This window comes from Poecilia formosa, unplaced genomic scaffold (genome assembly GCF_000485575.1).
Source record: "Poecilia formosa unplaced genomic scaffold, Poecilia_formosa-5.1.2 Scaffold113, whole genome shotgun sequence".
In the NCBI taxonomy this organism is placed as follows: Eukaryota; Metazoa; Chordata; class Actinopteri; order Cyprinodontiformes; family Poeciliidae; genus Poecilia; species Poecilia formosa.
In genome coordinates, this window is record NW_006800052.1 from 1,641,044 (window position 1) to 1,662,769 (window position 21,726).

At 39.5% G+C, this 21,726-nt stretch overlaps 1 protein-coding gene across 1 annotated transcript; it reads left to right on the plus strand.

Annotated features, from left to right (window-relative positions):
* The first annotated feature begins 558 nt into the window (after nucleotides 1–558).
* On the plus strand, nucleotides 559–15,977 carry tmod2 (tropomodulin 2). The gene is made up of 10 exons (XM_007560192.2): nucleotides 559–688; nucleotides 5,004–5,233; nucleotides 6,422–6,578; nucleotides 11,125–11,247; nucleotides 11,878–11,952; nucleotides 12,029–12,159; nucleotides 12,237–12,344; nucleotides 12,473–12,616; nucleotides 13,481–13,625; nucleotides 14,159–15,977. Exons 2-10 carry the CDS (start codon nucleotides 5,108–5,110, stop codon nucleotides 14,188–14,190), a joined length of 1,041 nt encoding a protein of 346 aa, XP_007560254.1. The 5' UTR covers nucleotides 559–688; nucleotides 5,004–5,107; the 3' UTR covers nucleotides 14,191–15,977.
* Nucleotides 15,978–21,726: the final 5,749 nt, after the last annotated feature.

Consider the following 21,726-nt stretch of genomic DNA (forward strand, 5'->3'; position numbering starts at 1 on the left):
TTGTTACCAACTTAGCTACTTTCTTGCAATATTTGGCAAGATTTCAGACAAATTAACTGGTACAAAATAACAGGTTTTTTAAAGATCGGTAATTGGTGATTGGCTAGAAAACTGTAATGATGCATATATATAAAAATCCAAAACACAGATGCCAAGTCAGTATCCTATTGATATTAAGACAAATACCTTAGTTTCATATTCATGTAAAACATTTTAAATATTCACAAAGTAGTCAAAAGAAATCTAAATATTTATATATTTGAAAAAAAAATTGCAAATAAATGATTAAATGTCAGAAATATATACATATTTGTGTATCTTTTATATACACCATATATAAATAAACGACTATATGCCTGTTTAAATTTTATTTTATCTTATTTTATTTTATTTTATTTTTATTTTTACATTATTTTACATTATTTTACTTTATTTTATTTTATTTTATTTTATTTTATTTTATGTGAGGGCGGGACAAGTTACGCTATTGGTTTACGTGGGACATTCTGTCTTTCTATTGGTTCCTTTCGACGTCAATCACGGGTCCCTTCTGTTCCCTCTTCCTGTGTTACCGCCCTTGGTTGGACCGAGTGACAAACCTCAAACACACAGGAGTATCCGCCGCCACAGTCTCTTCAGAGTCTGGTGCTCTTTGGAGTTTTACCCAGCTACTTGTCTTTCAACTCAGGTGAGGAAAGCGGTTTCTCTGCGCCGACTGGAATAACTATGTGAATCTAGTTTTGAAGCCAGCTGTAGAGTATTACCGCTGTTGGGTTTAGCTCAGCGGCTAGCGACTTGAGTCATCTTCAAGCGCTAGCGTGTTAGCTTCTACATCTCATTCACGGTGTTCTGCATCCGACAAATGTAGCCTAGTTACCAACGAAAGTGTCCCATGAATGGCTTCGTTTAGTTTTAACTTTTACATAACTAAGGAGTGGAAGGTTTCGCCTGGTGTTGATAATTGCTACCAACACATTTATTGCCAGTTGTAAGTCATAAACATGTCAGGAGGCGTTAGCTAACGCCTTCCGATAGATACTTTATGATGATGACAGCTGAGGTGTCTCCAAAGTAACATTCCTAGAAGTACGTATGCGATTAGTAGCGTTTTCTGATGTGATTTTTATTGTCGGAGATAAGCAACCTTTGGTCATCTTGGGATTTATGAGAGAACTGGATTTTAAAATCTTAAAGTAAAGTGTGTCTGATTTTATTTCATTATTATTCGTGGCCAATTCTGTTACATAGTCAGACAATGCAAGTGCGAGACGGGGCATGTTGTGTCCACTCTGTGCTTGTCCGGGGGACTAAGACGGGCGTTTCATGGTTCCTAAGGTGCATTCACCAGGGTGGATATTTTGAGAAACGTGGTTTTATCAGTTTCACTGATTGTTGCAGATGCTATTGTACCTTTTTGTAAGTAAGTTTTTTAACTCACTTCCCCGTTCAAGAGATAAAACGAGCCTGTGTGTTGCTCACAAAAGGCAGTGTAAACTGCAGACTGAGTGGTGAATGAAGGGTGTGGCCCAAATCTTGGAGAAGTGAAGTTTTTCTTTACAGCCTAGTGGCCTTTACGTATGCTGTGAGACAGGTATTCTGATATCAGGTAGAAAAGGGGTTTTGTCCCTTGCCAGCTTTAGATTTCTTCTTCTTTTTTTTGCACCACGTTATCAGCCGCATATGAACAAATGGCCTTTGTTTTTTTTCCTCATACCTTTTCAGTGGGGAGTGTAGGCTGGCATTCGGCCAGAAAAGTGAACTGGAGCAGGAGTTTTGGAGCAAATATATACATTTATCAAGCTGCACTGTTTGAACCCTGGCATTTGCATCAACTTCATGTGAAGAAGTACAGGATGAGTCCTTGTGTATATAATATCATATGGTGGATTTGGACTGCTGGGAAATATACAAATCATGCGTGTTTGTTGGAAAAACACTCCACTTCCTGTCTGGAAATTGTTAAGTTTATTCAAACTCTGAAGAGACATGTATGTTTGTGTTAGTCTCTTGCATAAAAGTGGAGTTTTTTTTTAATATTTGCCTTCTTGTTACTATCTCAGTCCATCTGTTTTCTATCATTTCTCTCCCACTGCTGTTCACCTCTGGAGACCGAACATAGAAACCGGCAAGGAGAGTAACAACAGGGGGGAGAGAGAGAGAGAAAGAGAGGGGAGAGTAAAACTAGAGGAGGAAGTTCAGTGCTGAGTCCCATGGGCATTATAGCTGGGTTATTCTAACTATAGTCCATTTCTGCATGGTTGGGGCGTTGTTCCATTATAATTTAATTCTACTCACCACTTCCTGTCTCACCATTGAGCTTACAAATTATTCTTCCTCCAGCTTCACTCACTGAGGAATGCAGTGTGGAGATAATCTGGATATTTGTTGAGAGAATTTTACAGATAACAGTGGTGAATTTGTTGTTTTCACTAACAGGGGTCACGTGCTTTGACCTCGAGATTACTGTGATTAATGCGGTCTGAACGTGGAAAACACGTAGCCTTTGAAAACGACATGAAGTTGTCAGGTTTCCGGTCGGCTGAGTCCACAAGTCGGCGAAGGAAAGGTGAAGGTGAGCGTCGGGCTCACGAGTTTGCTGTATTGCTGGCATCCTGCCATCTGTTGTTGTCCTGGAGGATTAGCGGAGAGGAGAGGGAGAAAGGAATCAATCAGGTTGGACTAATGTATTCTCTCAGTGTCTCCACCTCAGCTTGAGCCCATCCTCTGCCATCATTATCCCCGTATGCATGCTCCATTACTGCTCTGTCTGCACACTTGAAACCACCGGGCCTCACCTACAGCACAATGCCTGTGGAGCGGCATGAATGATGCATGATGAACATAAGGGAAAGTTGGGTAGCGTTATTCAGACTTGGTCTCGGTGCAGGAGCCTTAAACGCTGGTGGTCTTTTTCCGGGTTCTCGTGTCACGGTGTGCCAGCTCGTTTCTTTACCGAAACAATCTGGAGGGTTTTGTGATTTCACGAGAAAACAAATCATACCACTGATGTCTGAGAACAGCACAAATGACTGCTGATGTATTTACTGGATGATTTAGATTGATTTGCATCTTATTTGGATTCATGGGACTTTTTTTAGACAAAAGGATTGAAGCAGATAGTTTGATTATGATGCAACACTAGGAAGGCGCAGTTAGCGAGTTTCTGAAGGTATACTAGCACAGAGTCGCAGTATTTCACAAAACATAAGCAAAAAATATACAGCACGATAAATTGCTTTTGTTAAAATATAAAAAAAATACTGAATAAACACTTGCGAGATTTTATGGTAGATTTGATCAGCTGTCCATATTTCAATTTATAATGTAATTACTCTGTATTATCAGGCCTGTCACAATAACAGATTTTGCTGGACAATAAATTGTTTCATCAGTTATTGCGATAAATGATAATATTGTTATTATTATCATGTATTTACTGGATGATTTATCCATGTAAATATCCATTATGTTATTATGAGACTATTTTCAAGTTATATCTTCATAGTAATGCAGGCTCACCCTCTCAAAGTCCAATAAATTTAGTTTTGTAGAGAACACTAAGCACTGCAACAGGAAGACCTTAAACAATAAATAAACACGCACAACCAAAACCAGAAATAAAATGGATTGTGATGTCTCTGTGAGTAAAATTGCCCTTCAAAACATGTTAATCATCAGAATGGAAATTATCTTGCTCCTTTTAATTCATTATGTGATTAACTGCGACAGGCTTGGTTGTTATTATGTAGTAGTATAGTATCGTATTATATTATTGTGTTATGTTCTGGTTGTTTCTTTGTGTCAACCATGTGTGAGTTGTATTTAATAATTTAAAGTTTGTTTGGATTGGTTTCCTGTCCAAACCACGAGGCCAAAGAATGAAAACCCACATTCAGATTGAAGTCAATTGAACTGGATCTGTTTTACATAGGCGGTCCCAGCAGGACATTTGGGAGAGATTAAAGCAGCAGATTATTAGATTTATTTGCTTTTGATTATAGTTATTAGTAACATTTTGGTTCAGCTTGGCCTGCTGTAAGTCAGTCAGTTTTTTAAATTCCCTGTGAAAATTTTCACCATTTCATGAATAATTAGATGCAGGAGTAGATGCAAGGAGTCTGGGAGACTAAAAAAACTTTTTATGTAGCTCTCTGGACAAAATAAATAAATAAAAATCAGTCAGGGAACCTCCGGGGAGCTGCCACCACATGTTGAAAGAATCTTTGCAGCGGCGAAGCACTGAGTTGAATTTTTTTATTTGTTTTTAGTTTGTTGATTTGAGATAAATCAAACTCCCCTGTAGTCTGGGAGCATTCAGGATTCCCAGCTAAACTCACCTGCCATAAAAACATAAATATCACCTTGAAATACAACAGGTGTTAAACACAAGCTTTTCAGAACGCTGCATGTGTGAGCCTGCGTATAAACACACACGTCCTTGCGTGATGGGCAGGAGGACCTTCGGGGAAGTCCTGCTGGTGATCTGGAAATGATGAGGTCATTATAAGATTTAAAATGTGGTGTGGGAGAGCGAGCTGCAGGCTGAATCCTCTGACTGAGGTAAACCTATCCAGACTCCAGCTCCTTCTCTTGTCTAGATTATTTAACCTCAACTATTGTTATGTTTAATCACTTAGTCCCAAAACAAATGGATCTGTCTGGATTTGCAAAAACCACTAAAAGCTTCTGTTTGTTTTCTGAAGTTGATCATGTTTTCCATATGATTTCCAGAGTTTTTTTCTTTTTCTTTCTGACCCTTATGGGAATAATCGGATGATTTGTCAGAGCCTGAGAAAGTTCGTCTTTTGTTCCAGCTGCGTGTTGCATCGCTGGAAGGACAAGGCTGCTTTCCAGCACAGCTGTGTCCCACTATTGTTTCACAACCACGGGTTCACGTTGTTTATCTCGGCTGGGAATGTGCAGCTCCTCGCATTTTTTTAAATTTTTTATTCTACGCTACCTGACGTGAAAACAAAAATAATTTGTTCGTTTTTCTCCCACAGACTGCCCCCTTCCTCCGTGACCTGGAGCAGAAACACTGAGCAGGACCAGAGTGGCTGCCGCGGTTTGTTTGCCGTTCGCTGTCGCCTAGCAAGCTATAGCCACCATGGCGCTGTCGTTCAAGAAGGACCTCGAAAAGTACAAGGATATCGACGAAGATGAGATCCTGAACAAGCTGTCGGAGGAGGAGCTGAAGCAGCTGGAAACGGTTCTGGAGGAGGTGGATCCTGAGGTCAGGGCCCGGCGAGGGCTGGAGGAGCTCCATGGCTCCTCATCGGGGACGAGAGGGGTTTCTGTGGTGGAGATTTGACTAAAATGTCAGATAAAAAAAACCTTCTAATTGAACTGGTTTGACTGCGACACGGTTAAGACGTTTTAATTAGAAGGAAATCCCTCTTCAAATTATTGCTGTTTTCCTGTTGTTTCTCCTGGAATGCTTTGAACTCCAGTCTTTTCTTTGTACACCTCTCACTCTGAAGCCGCTATAACCGGAAAATGAGCTAAATCTGCAGCAGCCTCCCTCAGTCATGTTGCATGTGTTATCTTATAAACTGTAGAAAATCATAAATTGCCTCCACAATGGGTGGAGGCTTTATTTAAAGTCCTGTTATGTGATGTGGGACAAATAACCTCACAAGACCAACAGGAAGCACTTAGCAACAGTAGAGACATGCAGCACAGCTCCTTCTGTGCTGCATGTCAAGAGAAAGACTAAACTCCTCGGCCTTGCAAAGGAAGCGTTGGACTTTGTTGGAGACAAACTGGCTTGACGAACGTTTCCCTTTTTTAGCCATTCAGGTTTTCCTTCTGCATTGCTTTAGCTAAACCATCTGGATCCTTCCTGATAAACTGGTTTATACATCCGTTTTTATTGTAGTTTTAGGGAGCTGGTATTTCATTTGCTGCTTTTTAATCCATGTTTTAACATTTGCTCATTGCTCTGTGTTTGGTAGCATTTTCTATTTGTTTCCAACGAAAGCAGTTATTTAGCAAATGGGTATATTTTATTTATTTCTTATACTATTGTAGTGGAGAGTTCTTTAAAGGTTTTTGTAACATTTTCTGAGAGGGGGAAAATGTTGCAATGAATCAATCAGTCCCCTTGTTTGTTTTTCTGGGGGAGAACTGATTGCATTTTTCTGTCCAATCATTGAACTTTAAAAAGCCTCATCTGACAATTCAGATTTTTGCTAATAACAATTTTATTTTTTGACTGAAAAGTCGCTAAATATAGCAACAGTATCTCTAAGTTGGCAACAGTAAGGTGACTTGTACTACATGACGTGTGTATTAGCCTATATTGTCGTTTTTATGATACTCACTTAGCTGCGTTAATAAAGTGTTTCTCCGGACACAATGAAATGTTAAAACATGTTGAATCGCATGTGGCTTCAAAATGCTCCTTGTCCTTCCTCTGCAGAATGCGCTTCTTCCAGCCAGTATGCGGCAGAAAGATCAGACCGATAAGTCGGCCACTGGGCCGTTCGACAGGGATCGGCTGCTCAAATACCTGGAGAAGGAGGCCATGGAGTACAAGGACAGAGACGACATCGTTCCCTTCACTGGGGAGAAAAAAGGTGAGTGTCAGGGTTCCTTCTAGGATTAGGATGTTGTTTCTAAGGTTGTTTTGTTTGGCTAATCTGGTGGAGAATGAAACGGAGACGGCAGAGAAGGAGGATTCTCAGAGAAAGAGAGTGATTTGTTCACCTTGTGGACAAAAACCCTCCGACACAGATCCACTCGCTTGAGGGGATTTCTGACCTTGACTCATTTCTGCAAGTTTTCTTACGTATGAGCTCTTCAAAAGTTTAAAGATAAAAATTTCCTCACTGGTTGTGTACCAAACTAAAATCTGCTGCGGAATCCAAACCCTGGCTTTGACCCATTTATTAAGGTAAACTGGTTAAACCGTATCAGCAAACATTGTAGCCGGGTCATTGATGTAGCGTATTTATGATAGAGCTGTTTAGCTTAGGGCGCTTTTGTTTTTCTTTTTTACTTGGTAATATTAGTTTTAAAAGCTTATTTCTCTCGGGGTTTCTGGGAATTTTGATCCTCCATGTTTTGTTTACAGGGTTTCTGCATACAAAACCTCAGTGGCATTGTTATCCTAACACCAGGACATGTTACCCAGTCATTAACATCTTCCAAAATCCGCCCTGCAAACCCTCAGCTTTAATTTGTCATGTAGGATATAGTGATTGAATTTGAAAGCTTTTAATTCACTAAAAAGTGACACAAGAGATCGTACTAAAAAGTTGGAATGAAGCAAATCTTCTTCTCTACTATTCTTCCTTCAACCTGTCTACACTTACATATTTTGGTTAAATTCTAAAATACTTGTTTGATTTGTTTTGCTATAGAACAAAAATAAAGCTAAGTTAAGTTGGTATTTTGACCTATGCGGATATGACATTAAGTCTGTGATATTGCTGTGTTTTCTCTGGAACTGAATCAGAAGTGTTTACCCAACAGAAACCCAGCAGCCATGATGATTTGCAGGTTTTTGTGGCTTATTTTGAATAAAACCACATGAGTAAGAACTGGGTAGTTGCTATCACGGGCTAATAACTGTATTCCTTTGGAGAAAAGGATTCAGGGTGTATCAGAGGAATACAAACAGCAGTAATTCCTGTTTGTGTCTGGGATTACTAATGCTTCTCTGTGGCGGAGGAAGGTTGGTGCTTCGTAATGGGAGGTAGAAACCAGTTTACTGCTTCATCGTGACCATGTGTTTTTATTACCAGCACTCAGTAGACGTGTGTCTTAAACCCCACTCTGACGATTCTGCCTTGTTATGGTTTGATCCAAATTTGGCAGAAAAAAATGATTAAAAGCATTTTAGCAGTTCTGTTTTGCTCTCCAATCGTTTTTATTTTGTTTAATACGATTTAGCGTGCTTTGTGTGATGTTAGAGATTGACAGCTGAAAAATCTCCACGATGTCGTGTCAGAAATGAACTACAGTAAAAGTGAAAGATCTGGTTTTTCTCGTCTTGATAAAGATTTAACTGGCCTACAGTTAAACTCTTTGGAGTGTAACGTCGGCTGTTCATTTGGCTTCAACATTTCAAGATATTGAATCACAGTCATCATCACTATCGGTGTGTGCAGAAATACAAACCCAAAAGGCTACCTAGACTATATTTGATTCATTTCTTTAATAGCTGACATGTTAAAGTTCATAAAGAGCTGCTGGATATTTATCCCAAGTCCTGCAGCGTGTGCAGCTGTTATCACAACCTCCTCCTTGTTGGCACATCTATTGAAGTTCTCATCCTGGTATCATGTTTGTGTGAGAAACCTGCAATGCTAAGAAGCTTTTCTGAAATTATAGCTGACAATTAACATAATGTATAATCTCGCACTGATACAAATATCGTTTTCACACTGCGGCTCGTCCCGTCGCTTTCCCAGGCTTGTTACAATAGAGCGTGAAGAGCACGAACGGGAAAGTTATCACTGAGTAAAATGCTGATTGTTGTAGCATTTACAGACCAACAAAGATGGATTTTACAAAGGCTTTATTTTCCAGTAATCTGAAAATCTCAGCTTTTTTTGACCAGTCTGGATGATCGCTATTCTTTCTCAGAAGCAGCTATGCAAATCTACGCTTAAGCCTTATTTGAATTGAGATGAGACTTGAAACATTTGTTGTTTTCACAATATCTATTCAACTATTCTTATTTTGTTTCCATTAATGTCATAAGCTGTCAGGTTTGCAACCTTTCCCAACAATTACTAAAAAAGGATTCTCCAAACAAGCAGAAATCTGTTTTATCAGAGTGAATACACTCAGGAAGGAAGCTTCTCTTACAAAACAAATCCCTGTAGAACCAGATGGACTGCTGTAAAAACACAACCTAGTCTTTTATCGACATGTCTGCTCTATTCTTACACGGTTCTGGTAATCATAACCACAGTTTGGATGCAATGTTTGTAACAAACATAGCAGAAGAAGCAGATGAAAATCTGAAATCTCATAAGAAAGCAGAGGAAACATGGAACTGACGTCCTTCCTGGATTTACCCACAGCGAGTTGGAAATTAAACTCTCTCTCTCTGCCTGCTCATGTGTTCAATAACTTCCTATGACAACATGGAAAACTTGGATCACTGTTGGCTGGTGGTTCTGTGGATTCTGTCCTCCCTTGTTATACTCGCCCCCTACTGATATTTAATGTGGTTCTGAGTGTGTGAGGCTCAGAACCAATGATGTTAATAATGTCAGTGGAAGACGGCTTTGCTCAAATACCGTAGAAACCACTGCAGATCTTTAATGGCTTAATTTCAGTGCTTATTGTCTTTCCTTTCAGTTGCTCTAGAGTTGCTTCAGGGTTTGTCGGCCTTATTAACTCATGTTGTGGCCACCGAAGCAGAGAATCTGTGGTAACTTCAAAATCTCTTAAGTTGGCTTTTTTTTAATTTTTTTTTAAGTTGGATGTCTTTGAAAGCACAGAAGATCCAATAAACATTTTGGAAATGAGTTGTTATTACGGCATGTATTTTGCTTTGTTCTGCTAAAAGGAGTAAAAAGAAACAGCATGTTGGACAGAATAAAATTCAGTTTTACTCTCTATGCTGGTAACATGGATTACTATCCTGTCCACTGACAAAATAAGAGTATAATAGACTTCCAACCTCCCATTTTACAATTATGATTACATTTTCTTTGTCATCACCTTTTGGGGATCTGAGTTAAATAAGTTGAGCCGGTGATGGAGGTCACCGGGGTCAGATCTGGAGATGAATGCACAAAGAACGACGTTCTGAAAATGGAGGACATGATGGACACACTGAGGCTCCTGTTCATGGGACTGTCCTACAACAACAATGTCTTCAGAGTGAGACTATTTCTGATCAGCAGTAATACACACTTCTACTGGATAGGGGTTGGCATTTATTGTATTGTCGCAGTTACTGATGGTAAATTAAAAAAAGTTAGTTTTTTTTTTGACTATTTTCTGCATCATTTGTCCCACGACAGCATCAATAAATACCAGTAAGCTTGAAAATGTGATTAAATGCAGTTTCTGTGTCCACTTTTTTGGGAATATTTTCCAAGAACACCATTAGTGTTTGTGACGCTCCGAATGCTGTGCCACATAGTTACCTAACAAATAAGTAAAAACCTCACATTGTAGCTTGTGTGTGATTTGTTTTACATGTCAGATAGACAGATTCTTCATGGTTGGTCTGAAGCAGCTGAACAGAAAGAGTTGCATTGTTTGTGGTGGAATCTGTTTTTTTTTAGTTGCCAAATTGTTCTGACACCACATGTCCTGTTCAGGCATTGCTGTTGTTCTGTTTTTACTCTAAGGTCCAGTGTGACTATCCCATTCGCTCAATGTTTGCATAAAATCGCACAGAAGACAAATTCTTTACTCGACAGTCCTTTGGTCTCTGTCATTTGTCCCCTCCTCTGGGTTAAATATCTCCACTGAGGGCTTGGCTCTGAATGCTGCTTAATGACTGTATTTAGTGTTTACTGGGTTTACAGGAAGTGCCAGAGCCCCCACTGGGCAGCACTTTGAACAATTTGAGTGACTTGAATGAGTTGGAAGGAAGAGAACGAGGGAGGACCGGTCGTTGGTGGGTTTGTGTGTGGAAGGGGACGGGCGTACGGAGGCAGCAGAGAGCTCCCACTGCATGGCTGATCTGCCAGCTGTAAGTGCTCTTTGCCTCAGCAGTGCACTTTATGTTGGACTCAAGTTTTTGTTGCATGACTTTCTTCACACTGTTGGCGTCTTTCCTCAGATTGGTTGCCAAGGAAATCCTGTCAGAAAGTCATGGCTGCTCCTAGCTCGGTTTGAGACGTTTCCTACGTCGCGATTAATATTCTTTCTAGGAACGCATCACTTAGAGCTCATTAAAATAATGCTAAAAATTCCCAGAAAGAAAATGAAATGCAGTAATTTCACTCATGTTTAGTTCCAATGAGCTATTGGGTTGAAACTTCAACATGCTAGCAAGATTCAGCATACATTTATTTTTGAATTTCCCACTGATACTTTGACATGTAGCAAGGGAAGCCGAAATTAACCCAGCGACCTTAATCAGAAGCTCCTAATGAATAACAATCTCATGCAAGTTTCCCATCTGACTTGTGTGTCCTTCCTCCACAGGTAAAGTATTTGTTCCCAAGCAGAAACCAAAAGAAATGTTCCAGGAAGAAGCCACGACCCTCGATCCAGAATTAGAAGAAGCTCTCTGCAGCGCCACAGACACCGAATTGTGTGATTTAGCAGGTAAGAATGACGACGTTTAATAAACGTTTCATGGTGGCACTTTCAGGTGGGAGAATCTGTTTCCTGGACGACTTGATATTCTGCATTCATTAACTCAGACCTGCATGGAAGAGTCGAACGGGGAAAACCGCTGTTGATGGAAAGCCGTCAGAAAGCGTTTTCGAGAGCCGGCGTCCTGCAACAGATCCGTCCCCACTTTCCAGAGAGCAAAACAAAAAATTGTACAACTTTCCTTCCACTTTTGAATTATTACAGATGATGTATTATGTGTGGAAAGGGATATAAATACTCTTGCAGGGGAACAGCAGCTCTTAAACACACATCAGTGTGACTCATCTAAAAGAAAATCCAGTTGCAGCTGCATCCAGCCAACATCTGTCTGATCCGAGTCTTTCCTGGGATGGAAAAATACAAGCCGTTTTCCCCCCTCGGCCTTTCCCTTGGCATCGTCTTTTACGCCGTGTGCTGATGGATGAAAGAAAAAAAAGGGCTGACTGAGCAGCATAGCACCTCCCATAAGCAATGCTCTCCAGATTAGATCATCTTACCTTCACACTGAACTGCAGAATTTCTGCTTACACGGTTATTTCTCACCAGTTATCGAACAGATTTTCCTCCTTTGGTTTACAGCTATTCTGGGTGTGCACACACTGGTCACCAGTAATCAGACATACGATGGAACTGGAAGTAAAGAGGGCTACAACAGTGAGTACAATGAAGTTTTTTTTTTTCTCACTCTTTGTAATTACCCGCAACGAGGTCAATATTGTGTCTCTTCCAGACGTGGTGAAAGGAGAGAAGATGAACCCGGTGTTCGATGAGCCTCCCAACCCCACCAACGTAGAAGAAACGCTGCAGAGGATAAAAAACAACGACGGCTCCTTGAAAGAGGTCAACCTTAACAACATTAAGGTACGCACAAGTCCAAACGCAGAGTTGACCCGCGTAGGATACAGCCTCCTCCAACACCAACGATCTTCTTTCCCCAGAACATTCCCATTCCCACGCTGAAAGACTTTGCCAAAGCAATGGAGAAGAACACACACGTCACAAAGTTCAGCCTGGCAGCGACACGGAGTAGCGACCCAGTTGCTGTGGTGAGATGGAGCGGTTTGTGGGCTTTTAATGGTTCTGTTGACACGTAACTGCGTCGTAACACCTTTCTTTCTTTCTTTCTTCCTTTCTTTCTTTCTTTTTTCTTTTGCTTTCCCTTTCTGTCTTCTAGGCATTCAGCGACATGCTGCGGGAAAACAAGACGCTGCGGAGTTTGAACTTGGAGTCCAATTTCATCACTGGAACAGGAGTGCAGTCTTTGGTGGAGGCGTTGCGAGATAATGACACACTCACCGAGATCAAGATAGACAACCAGGTGAGTAACGTAAAGCGAGGAATTAAACTCGCTCTGCTAGTCACATACAGCTCAGCCTGTAGGGAGCAAAAGTACAACTTTGAGATATTAAATGATATTTTCCACCGTAGTTCGAAGCCAAAAATAGATTTGTAGGTAATAGTAGCTGGATTTTAGCTGGTGATGTTAAGGAAATGGTTTCCCATTTTTTTTCTGCATGGTAGCAATATGATAGAGTTAAAGGTTTAACTTCATTTTAGTCATGAAGTAGAAGAACAACACAAAGTCCTTCTTCTTCTTTGTCCTTTCTTTATTATGTTAGATCAGTGATGTCCAAGGCCAGAATGATCAAGATGAAAGCCCTTGAAGTTTACATACACATTTATTGTTCTTTTTTTAATTGTACTTTCTCAACAATAAACTAAATGTGCAAGGTTCTCTTTAAATTAACTAAAGAGATTTTTGTAAACGAAGGATCTTTGAATCATTGTAGATCGAATAAACACAAAGGATCTTTAACTCTGAGTTGTTACAAGGCAGACATATTTTTTGGGTTGATTATGGGCTAGAATATCTTTTTTTCGCCCATGTTTAGCTTGCTGTATTCCAACGTTAAGGTGAAGGGCCGCACAAAATCTTTTATTGGGCCACAAATGGCCCTCGGGCTGCAATTTGGACCCCCTGTTTTAGATCACTGTGGTTTCATAAAGGGGCAAAAATGTATGTTGATGATCAAATAACTAGCCGTCATTTGTCCTGACAGCCATGTGTGTTTTAATAGTACGGCTTCCAGCTGAAAGGAGGAAGCTGGACTGTTTCCGTGCGGTGGGAGCTTCTTCCTGCCGTCGTTCCCCGTTAACCTCCTTGTGATTGTGTGTTCCTCAGCGGCAGCAGCTGGGCACCACCGCGGAGATGGAGATAGCTAAGATGTTGGAACAGAACAACAGCATAGTGAAGTTCGGCTACCACTTCACCCAGCAGGGGCCTCGGTCCCGGGCTGCTGCAGCCATCACCAAGAACAACGACCTCGGTATGATTCGCATACGCACGCAAAGACGGATGAAATTAACCTCCTGTTTTAAAATTAAAACAACTGAGTTATCAGCTGGTATCGGTTGCTACGGAAATATCCTGACAAGTTAAATTTAGACCTCTGTGAACTTCTGTTCAGCTTGCAGTCAGCAGTGACCAACTCTCCTCTTTCCTTTAGCTCCTCCCCCTGTCAGAGCTGCCGTTGCACAGGTCTGATGCATGGGGTGTGTCAAGGGGTTGATCGTAACAGAGGCTTCCTTCACAGTGTCTGAGTGATGCATTCACTGCATTAACAGTTTGAAAACCCTGAGAGTGACGACATCTCACTTCTTGTTTCCTGTACATGCTGACACACGCTGTTGAAATGGTTTAAACTTTGACCACAAAGTTGACGATGTCTCACTTCCTGTCTTTAAGTCGGACTAACAGCCGTGTGAAGCGTAGAGACGATACCGCATGCTTGCTTTTTGCCAATCTCTGATATGTTAATGCTTTTTTAAAAAATTGTGGTTTCTTTTATGCTGTATTCAGTCCGCAGGAGGCGAGTGGAGAGGGACCAGTAGAGACGGAGCACGGCCTTCCTCCTCCGAGCCAACCCTCCTGTTCATCTCATCGCGTGGAATAATTTCAGCCATTGCCCTGGTCTCATCTCACTGCGTGAAAGTTTTAGTCCTGTGCCAAACTAATGGGGCAAGGCATGCTCAGCCTGAACAATACATCAGAGAAGAAGGGAAATAACTGGAATCGCCCTCTCCCTGTTCATGTTTCTTATGTTTGTTCTCGATGTTGTAAATCTCATTAGTTTTTAAAACGTGTCATTTCAGCTGCTCTTATTTTGAGCCTTTATATTTACCTGTCCAGACTTTTTACATGATTTTTGTTTTTTCTTTCTTTCTTTTATATGGCGCTATAATACACGTGAAGTAGTCATGCACAGTACCAAGTAACAAACAACAGCTTTGAGGAAAATCTGAAAATAATAATAAAAAAAAAAAAACATTTGGAGACTTGTGTTGCCCGTTCTGTTTGCGGCTGAGATCAGAGCTTCTTTTGAAACGATGTGTTAAAGCAGCAGAACCTGTCAGAAGTTCGTGCTTACTTTTGATGACTCTGGGCTCTAATGGAGCGCGGCAGCATGAGGCGCTGTGGTTTGCAGGTGTTGTTTATTGAAACCCTCTTGAAAAGCTGGCAGGACTGGACCTGGTGTGCTGTAATGGTTGGTCTGAACCCAGTCAGTGACGTGGGTTAAAATCACGTAGATAACCTTGGTTTATCTCCTTGTGTAAAAAAAAAACAAAAAAAAAACAAATTACTTATTTACTGTTCTAATCTAGCTGAAGATCTTGCTTTGGTACAGTTGCAATTTTAACATCAATTATTTCGATCAAAAAAGTATAAACTAGGTCAAAATGTTTAGTATAATGCTTATTTAAAAAAAAAAAAAACTTAGAAAAATACAAATCAGAGAAGATTTTGATGCGCAATCATGCCAAAGACTAACACACGTAGTGCAGATGATGCAGCAGTAGACCACTTGCTTTTAACTCCACAGCGTAGACCCCAGGAAACAAAAGTCTACTTATAAAAAAGAAAAGAAATTTGGACATTTTTACATGAAGCAATGCCATTTCCCCTTATTTTGTTTTGACCTTTCTATAACAATTTGCTAGCTCACTGAGACACGAAAAATGTTTCCTTCCAGCTCCGTCTTGCAGATTGAAGTTGTCATTTGAAGCCTTCGTCGTCACAGGTTCAGTGGTAGAGCCGAGTTGGGAATCCAGGGGCATCGATCAGAACGTTCCTCTGACCTGCTAACCAGGACTTACTTGAACGTTGTATATACTGTTTATAGGAACAATATGCTGGCATGACGTCCTCACTTGTGAACATCAAGTTTCTGTTGACCAAAAAGCTTCACATTCCTTAGGAAAAATATTTTACTCTTTTATTTTTATTTTTTTTTTTAAATATCTCTGCACTTTTTCCATGTCCACATCTGCTAATATTTCCTCCAGACAGATTACTTTTGTATTCCTTTGTTTTCTGGTGAACAGTCACCTAAAGTGGATAACTTTTTTTTTTTTTTTTTTCTTGGGCTTATTGGTATCTGGTGGCTTGTAAGATGTGTATTAACTGTAAAATCCCATCTCAGATTGAAAGTATGCACACAGATACACACACGTGTGTCATAACCCACAAGTCACTGCTGAGATTTTTTTTTGTACCTGAACTCCACACTCTGTTAACACAAAGAATGTGTATTATTATTATTATTATTATTATTAAAAAAGGACAGGTTAAAAAGCACTGCTGAATATAAAATATCCTCAACAATAAATGTTTATATATACATATGGTGTCTTTGGGATTTGTTTGTATTAATTTATAACTAGTTCTAAAATAGTAACTTTAAGCTGCATGGTATTGTAAAGACTCTTGTTATGTTTCTTCCACAGTTCGCAGTGTGCTGTATCAAAATATAATGGAAAGTTAAGCGGAAGGAAAAAAGAAAAGCCACACGGATAACCCCAACATTCCAACATTGAGAAGTTTGTGAAGAAAAGACCAAAAGTGATTACAACAATGCAGCCTATGAAAAAAAAAAATCTTATATTTGAAATTAATAACAGAAATAAAATGACTCAAATGTTTTCTTCTACTGAAAGATAACAAACCGACATCAGAAACTGTGCTTGAAAATATTGAATTATTTAAAAGCAGAAACCAAGACCTCCAAGTTGTTTGTATATGCGTCTGGAAACCTTGATGTGATATTTGCATGAATGTAAAACAGCTGAGCCTGATTCATGTGTTGTTTATTTAGCAGGTCAAACATGATGAATGTGTAAAAGTTGCATTGTTGCTGACTTCGTTATAAGATCAAAGGGAGCAGACTTTAGAGCAAAAACATGAAATCTTCAGAGAAACCGGAGAACCTCCTTGGCAACACACCAACTAACAAACAAGCCAATTTTGCCGTCTTCAGAATCAGAGTGTTTACAAAAGTCACTCTGCAGCCTTGTGATTGCGGATCTCAAGTCTCCATTTCCAGATTCCTAGCTTCAGGAGTTTATGATCACCGACGGGCCTTTTGGGCTTGGCGTGGGTCTGTGTGTGGTGCACATGTGCAGCTTTTAATCAGATCCAGTTTTCTGCTTGTTTGCGCATGCCTGAAAGATGATGTAATGAACATGACTCCATCCCTCTGTAGGTTTCCCGTGCCAGAGCTCCGCTGTCAGAGAAAACGCTGCACCTCTGACACGAAACTTTGACCCGGCGAGGGTGGGAGGTGAATGACTCAAGTGTTTCAACACTGAGACCAGAAAGAACAAGAGCCTAATGTTGTGTTTGTTTAGTCACAAAGGAATCATTTCACAAAGGAAAGATACAAACCTAGAACTGAGAGTACAACACACACATTTGTGCTTATGTAAGCACAGGACAACTGCTCCTTTAAACTGCCTACACATGTGGAAGAATAGACTGAACATAAACCTCACAGCCTTTATTAGGGGTTTTCATGTTCAAACAGGACTCTCAGGAAGCTGTATTTATTCTCAACTTAAAAAAAAAAGAAGAAAGAAGCCTGAGAAGAGCTTGTCTCTTATTATATGTAGCAAAATGTGCAGTTTAGGAACAGCTCAAGCACAGCACAAAACTTAGTTTATCACAAAACTAAGAGTTGTAGAGCAAAAACAAATGTCTGGAAAAACGAAAAATAAATAAGACCTTCACATCATTTATCGATTTATCGATTGATTACAGAGGCAGAAATTCTCAGACAGAATCTGCGTTGGCAGCCACCGAAACAAAGACTGAAGAACGCTGAACATCTTAAGGTGACCATCAGCTTTTACATTTTTGCAAATACTAAACCTTAATTCCGTTGGGAAGTTGTGGAGTGACATCAAGAGGCAAAACAAGATATGCAGGTACAATAACCATGGCATTTGTCTGAGTTACTTTCTTATTGCAACTGAGACAAAAGAACTGGAAAGTTGCTGGATTAAAATAGACCCAAACTAAAGAGTCAAGTAGCCAGGAAATGAAGTGCACATCAGAGCAGACTTTTATTATTAAATTTGTCCTCTATAACAGTGCTACAAGCTGTATTTGTGTTTGTCTCTTGATTCATTTGAAGTATAATGTTTTCCAGTGTGAGTTTCTGTTGTCCTTCAGCCAACACAAAGGAAACAGGAGCCTCTGGCTACATCTGCTTACTAATCTTAGAGGCTCCCTACCGGACTTTACACTCTATAGGAGCAGCAGCTGTACTATTTGCTCTGCGTAACTCATCAGTCATTCATAATTAATGTGGCTGCTGACATGATCCTGGATAAGTAGCCGCTTTATAAGTTTGTGTGCAGCTAAATCGATATTATGTCAGAACATTTCTCCCCAGCAAAGCGGACGGCGTATTTTTCCAAGAGCGAAAATAACGTTAGAAAAAGAGAAACGCCAATGTAAAACCTAAATGCTCTACTTTAAGATGAGTAACTAACGTGCGCCATCTGCTGGAGGGAATATTCAGGCTCCAAAATCCAGTTGCCTGATTTTCAGCAAAAACCTACCAGCACAAATTTCTGACAAATTTCAAAATCTTTATATTAAAGATTTGTTACGCTTTAAAAAAAAAAAAATAAAAAAAAATAAATGAATTTTACTTGTTTTCAAAACTCTTAAGTCCGTCGTGGTTCATGAACCCATAGATAGTAAATTGGAAACATGTCTGTGTAATGTAGCCTTTATTTTAGTTTGGGTGGGGACCTTCTTATATTTATTTTCAAGGTATTAACTTACAATTCTTTTTTTCAATTTGGTTTTGAGGCACATTAGCAGCCTCAAATTCAGCAATTTTAGCTTTGAATTATTTAGTTATGACTATTTTTTACTTTTTCTTCTTTAAAATTGTTCCACTTATCAGTCTATAGTTAATGCATTCTTTACTGTTCTTATTTAGTTGGCTTGTTTTATGTTTGTGTTGTAGAAAACATACATCTGTCTCATTTTTTAATCTGCGGCGCTTTCTTGTGAAGTAAAGATGGTGTTTCTTTTCTCCTCTTATTTAATAAGAATGTTTTCATTGCATTTAAAGTTATATCATGTCCATCACCATTAAGCATCATTCTGTTGTATTTTTAATCTACTAACCAGTTTGTGTTGTAGTTTGTATGAAAAGTACCACAGAAATAAAGTTTGCTCAAACGATTGAGCTGCAACACCAAATATTTCCAGCAGGGGTCAGAATAAAACAAATTTTCCACTGCTCTAGTTCACGTTGGATCAAACCTTGAAGACGTCCAGAATTGCATCTGTGTATATTATGGCTTTGCAAAGACGTCTAAGTTCACCTATGAATAGTAAATAAATATGTTATGAATCAACTATTTTAAACAGGCTCTGTTGTTGTACAGAAATGCTCTCAGATTTTTTAAACTATTAATTTGGTGGACAAATTATGAAAGGAAATAAGGTCTCGAAAGGCTAAACTTCTTTTGGCCTGGAGCCTTCCTAACTATAAACCACGGGTAGGAGTGAATTGGCACGGTCCTCCGTATCCTCTCTCCTATAAAGCTGGAGGTGGACTTGGATCAGGAGGCTGATTGTTATCATGGTTACAACATGAGAGACAAACTGTTCCTTCTGGTCCATCTAAGGGAGAGAGCTGTTTCCCTTGTTATTTTTACAGCATAGAGACGGGATGGAGTTGTGTAAGTGGCTTTCTGTTGCGTGCTTTCGTCCTTTCCACATAATGCTTAAACAGACCATCCCCAGAAGAAATTAGCCACGACTAAAGAAGGGGAAACAAATATTACATGAATGCAGAATTGATTTAAAAAAAAAAAAGTGTCATGTCATATTGAAAGCTTCATGATTAATTAATGCGTCACGCTCCCCACTTCCTGGTCCGTCTCTGTTCCCTTGCATATGTTTAATGACCTGATTTCCATTTTAAAATGTCATGCAGCGAGACAAGCACAGCTCCATGTATGGCCTGGAGAGGCGCTGATTGAATCAATAAAGCATTCAAAGATCATGAATCCACTTAGTGCTTCTCCACTTTTGCTCCACGCTGGATCAAGTTTCACCTCTGCACATCCTGTTCGTCTCAGAGAGTCACCTGCAGCCTTTGTGTTTCTCTCACAGAACATGCTGTCTCTTATTGATGCCACATTTAGAGCCCTTGTTTTTTTTTTTTTGTTTTTTTTTTACCCATCGGTGGTTAATACAGCAAAGCCCTTTTGCGTGTTTTAATAAATGAACAAAGTTCCCTAACAAACCAAACAACGTCAGAGAGCTTTCCACCACTCGGCCCACTGAATAACCAGTAACAATACAGACTGCACAGACGGCAGTGGCAGGTGGCCATGACAATTTCCACTCACTGTCCGTCCAGTAATGAATACATGATTAGGAGGTCTCTGTTTTTCACAGGATCCCAGATTGGAATCACATAATGGAGTTTTGTCCTATTTGTAGTTTGCCAAATTGCATTACCTGTCAAATTGTCAAAGCATCCAGATGATATGTAGTCCTGAAATCTAGGTCAGAAGACGCTGCCTGACAAAAACAAAACTTGCTGACTAACAACCAATTAAAAAAAAAAAGAACTATGTTTTATTTCACACTGAGGTTGGAAGTAATCGTAGAAGTAGATGGTGAATCTTTTCATTAGCTGTGATTATCAATGCAGATAAAACTATAACTGCATGATTTTAGTGTCAAACAGTGCAGCCAAGTTTTATCAAATTCACCTTCTAATATGCTTCAATTCAAAGAGGTTATGACATACAGTTGAAACCAGATATTTACATACACTGAAAGAAAAGACAAATACATTTTTCTCTCATTGTCTGAAGTCAAACCAGAGCAAACTGCTCTTGTTTTAGCTTAGTTAGAATGACCAAAGTAGTTCTATTTGTTAAATGGCAGAAAACTTGGAGAAAAATTATTATTTTATATATATATACTTTCATTGAATTCAAAATGTTACGTGCATTAGGTCAGTATCTGGGATAACTGTCTCTTGAACTATATGACAAACAGACCCCTTTTCACACACCCACAAGCGCTCATTCACACACACGTTTAAAGATTCAAAATCCTGAAGGCTGAAGGTCATACTGGTTTCTGCTTGGATACCAGAGGCATCCTCTATTTAATAAAGTCGGTCACACAATTTGGATATCGTCCGCAGATACTCTTTTTGCAAAGGACAACATGCCCTGGCAAATATAAGCAACCAGCTTCTTCATATGGTATGCCTGGACTGCAGAGGCAAGACACGTTGGGGAAAAAAAAGGAAACAAACAAATAAAAAGGAACCACTTTCTGATCAGACATAAGACCCAAGCAGTGCTTCCTTACCACCATGCAAACATCAGACTAATGTACTCCACCAATTTGGAATATGATCACAAATTTACATCAAAACCCTCATCCTACAACCGAATTAATTAAGTGTAATGCTTAATATTTTCTTGTCATTGCTGTAATGTCACAAGGAAAGTTCAAGATACTGGAGACATGTTTTCTATAAAATCAATCAAACTCGTTTGTTTCTCACTCTAGGGTCAGTTTTTGTCTTTGTGTTTGTGCTATTTTGTCTGTTATTGGATCAAGTTACAATTTACTATTGTGGAAACACACATATTTCTGAGTAGCTTGTCAACATACATCAGTGAATATCTGTAAATTTATTTGGTTTGTTTAGTCGATGTCAGCATGATTAGAGCGAATACTGGAAATTTTAAACCAGTACATAAACAGTCACTTCCTTATTTAGGAGACTCTATGATGATTTTCCATCTTGGAAAAATCCAGTTTATCATTTGTTAGCCATGTTAGGAGGAGAAAAATACATAGTTTCTATCACATGCCTGTTAACTCATTTAGTTTCACAGTGTCTGGTCAAATTACAGGAGTCACATTTCCCAGACAGGAGGGGAGTCATCACAAAGACCTGTGAAACCTTTCCACACAGCGTGAAAATAGAACTATTCGTAACTATTCAGGTCCTTTTTATTTGTGTTTTTATGGTCTCAAAGTAAACTGGCTTTAGCTATATCACATGGTGACCGAATATGTTGTGATGTTTT

What these genes read in the sequence shown, in the direction of transcription:
- tmod2 (XM_007560192.2), top strand. Translation starts at nt 5,108, where the DNA reads ATGGCGCTGTCGTTCAAGAAGGACCTCGAAAAGTACAAGGATATCGAC. An exon ending in TGGAGGAGGTGGATCCTGAG is followed by an intron (nt 5,234 to 6,421) that starts GTCAGGGCCCGG and finishes CTTCCTCTGCAG; the next exon opens with AATGCGCTTCTTCCAGCCAG. An exon ending in CACCAAGAACAACGACCTCG is followed by an intron (nt 13,626 to 14,158) that starts GTATGATTCGCA and finishes TGCTGTATTCAG; the next exon opens with TCCGCAGGAGGCGAGTGGAG.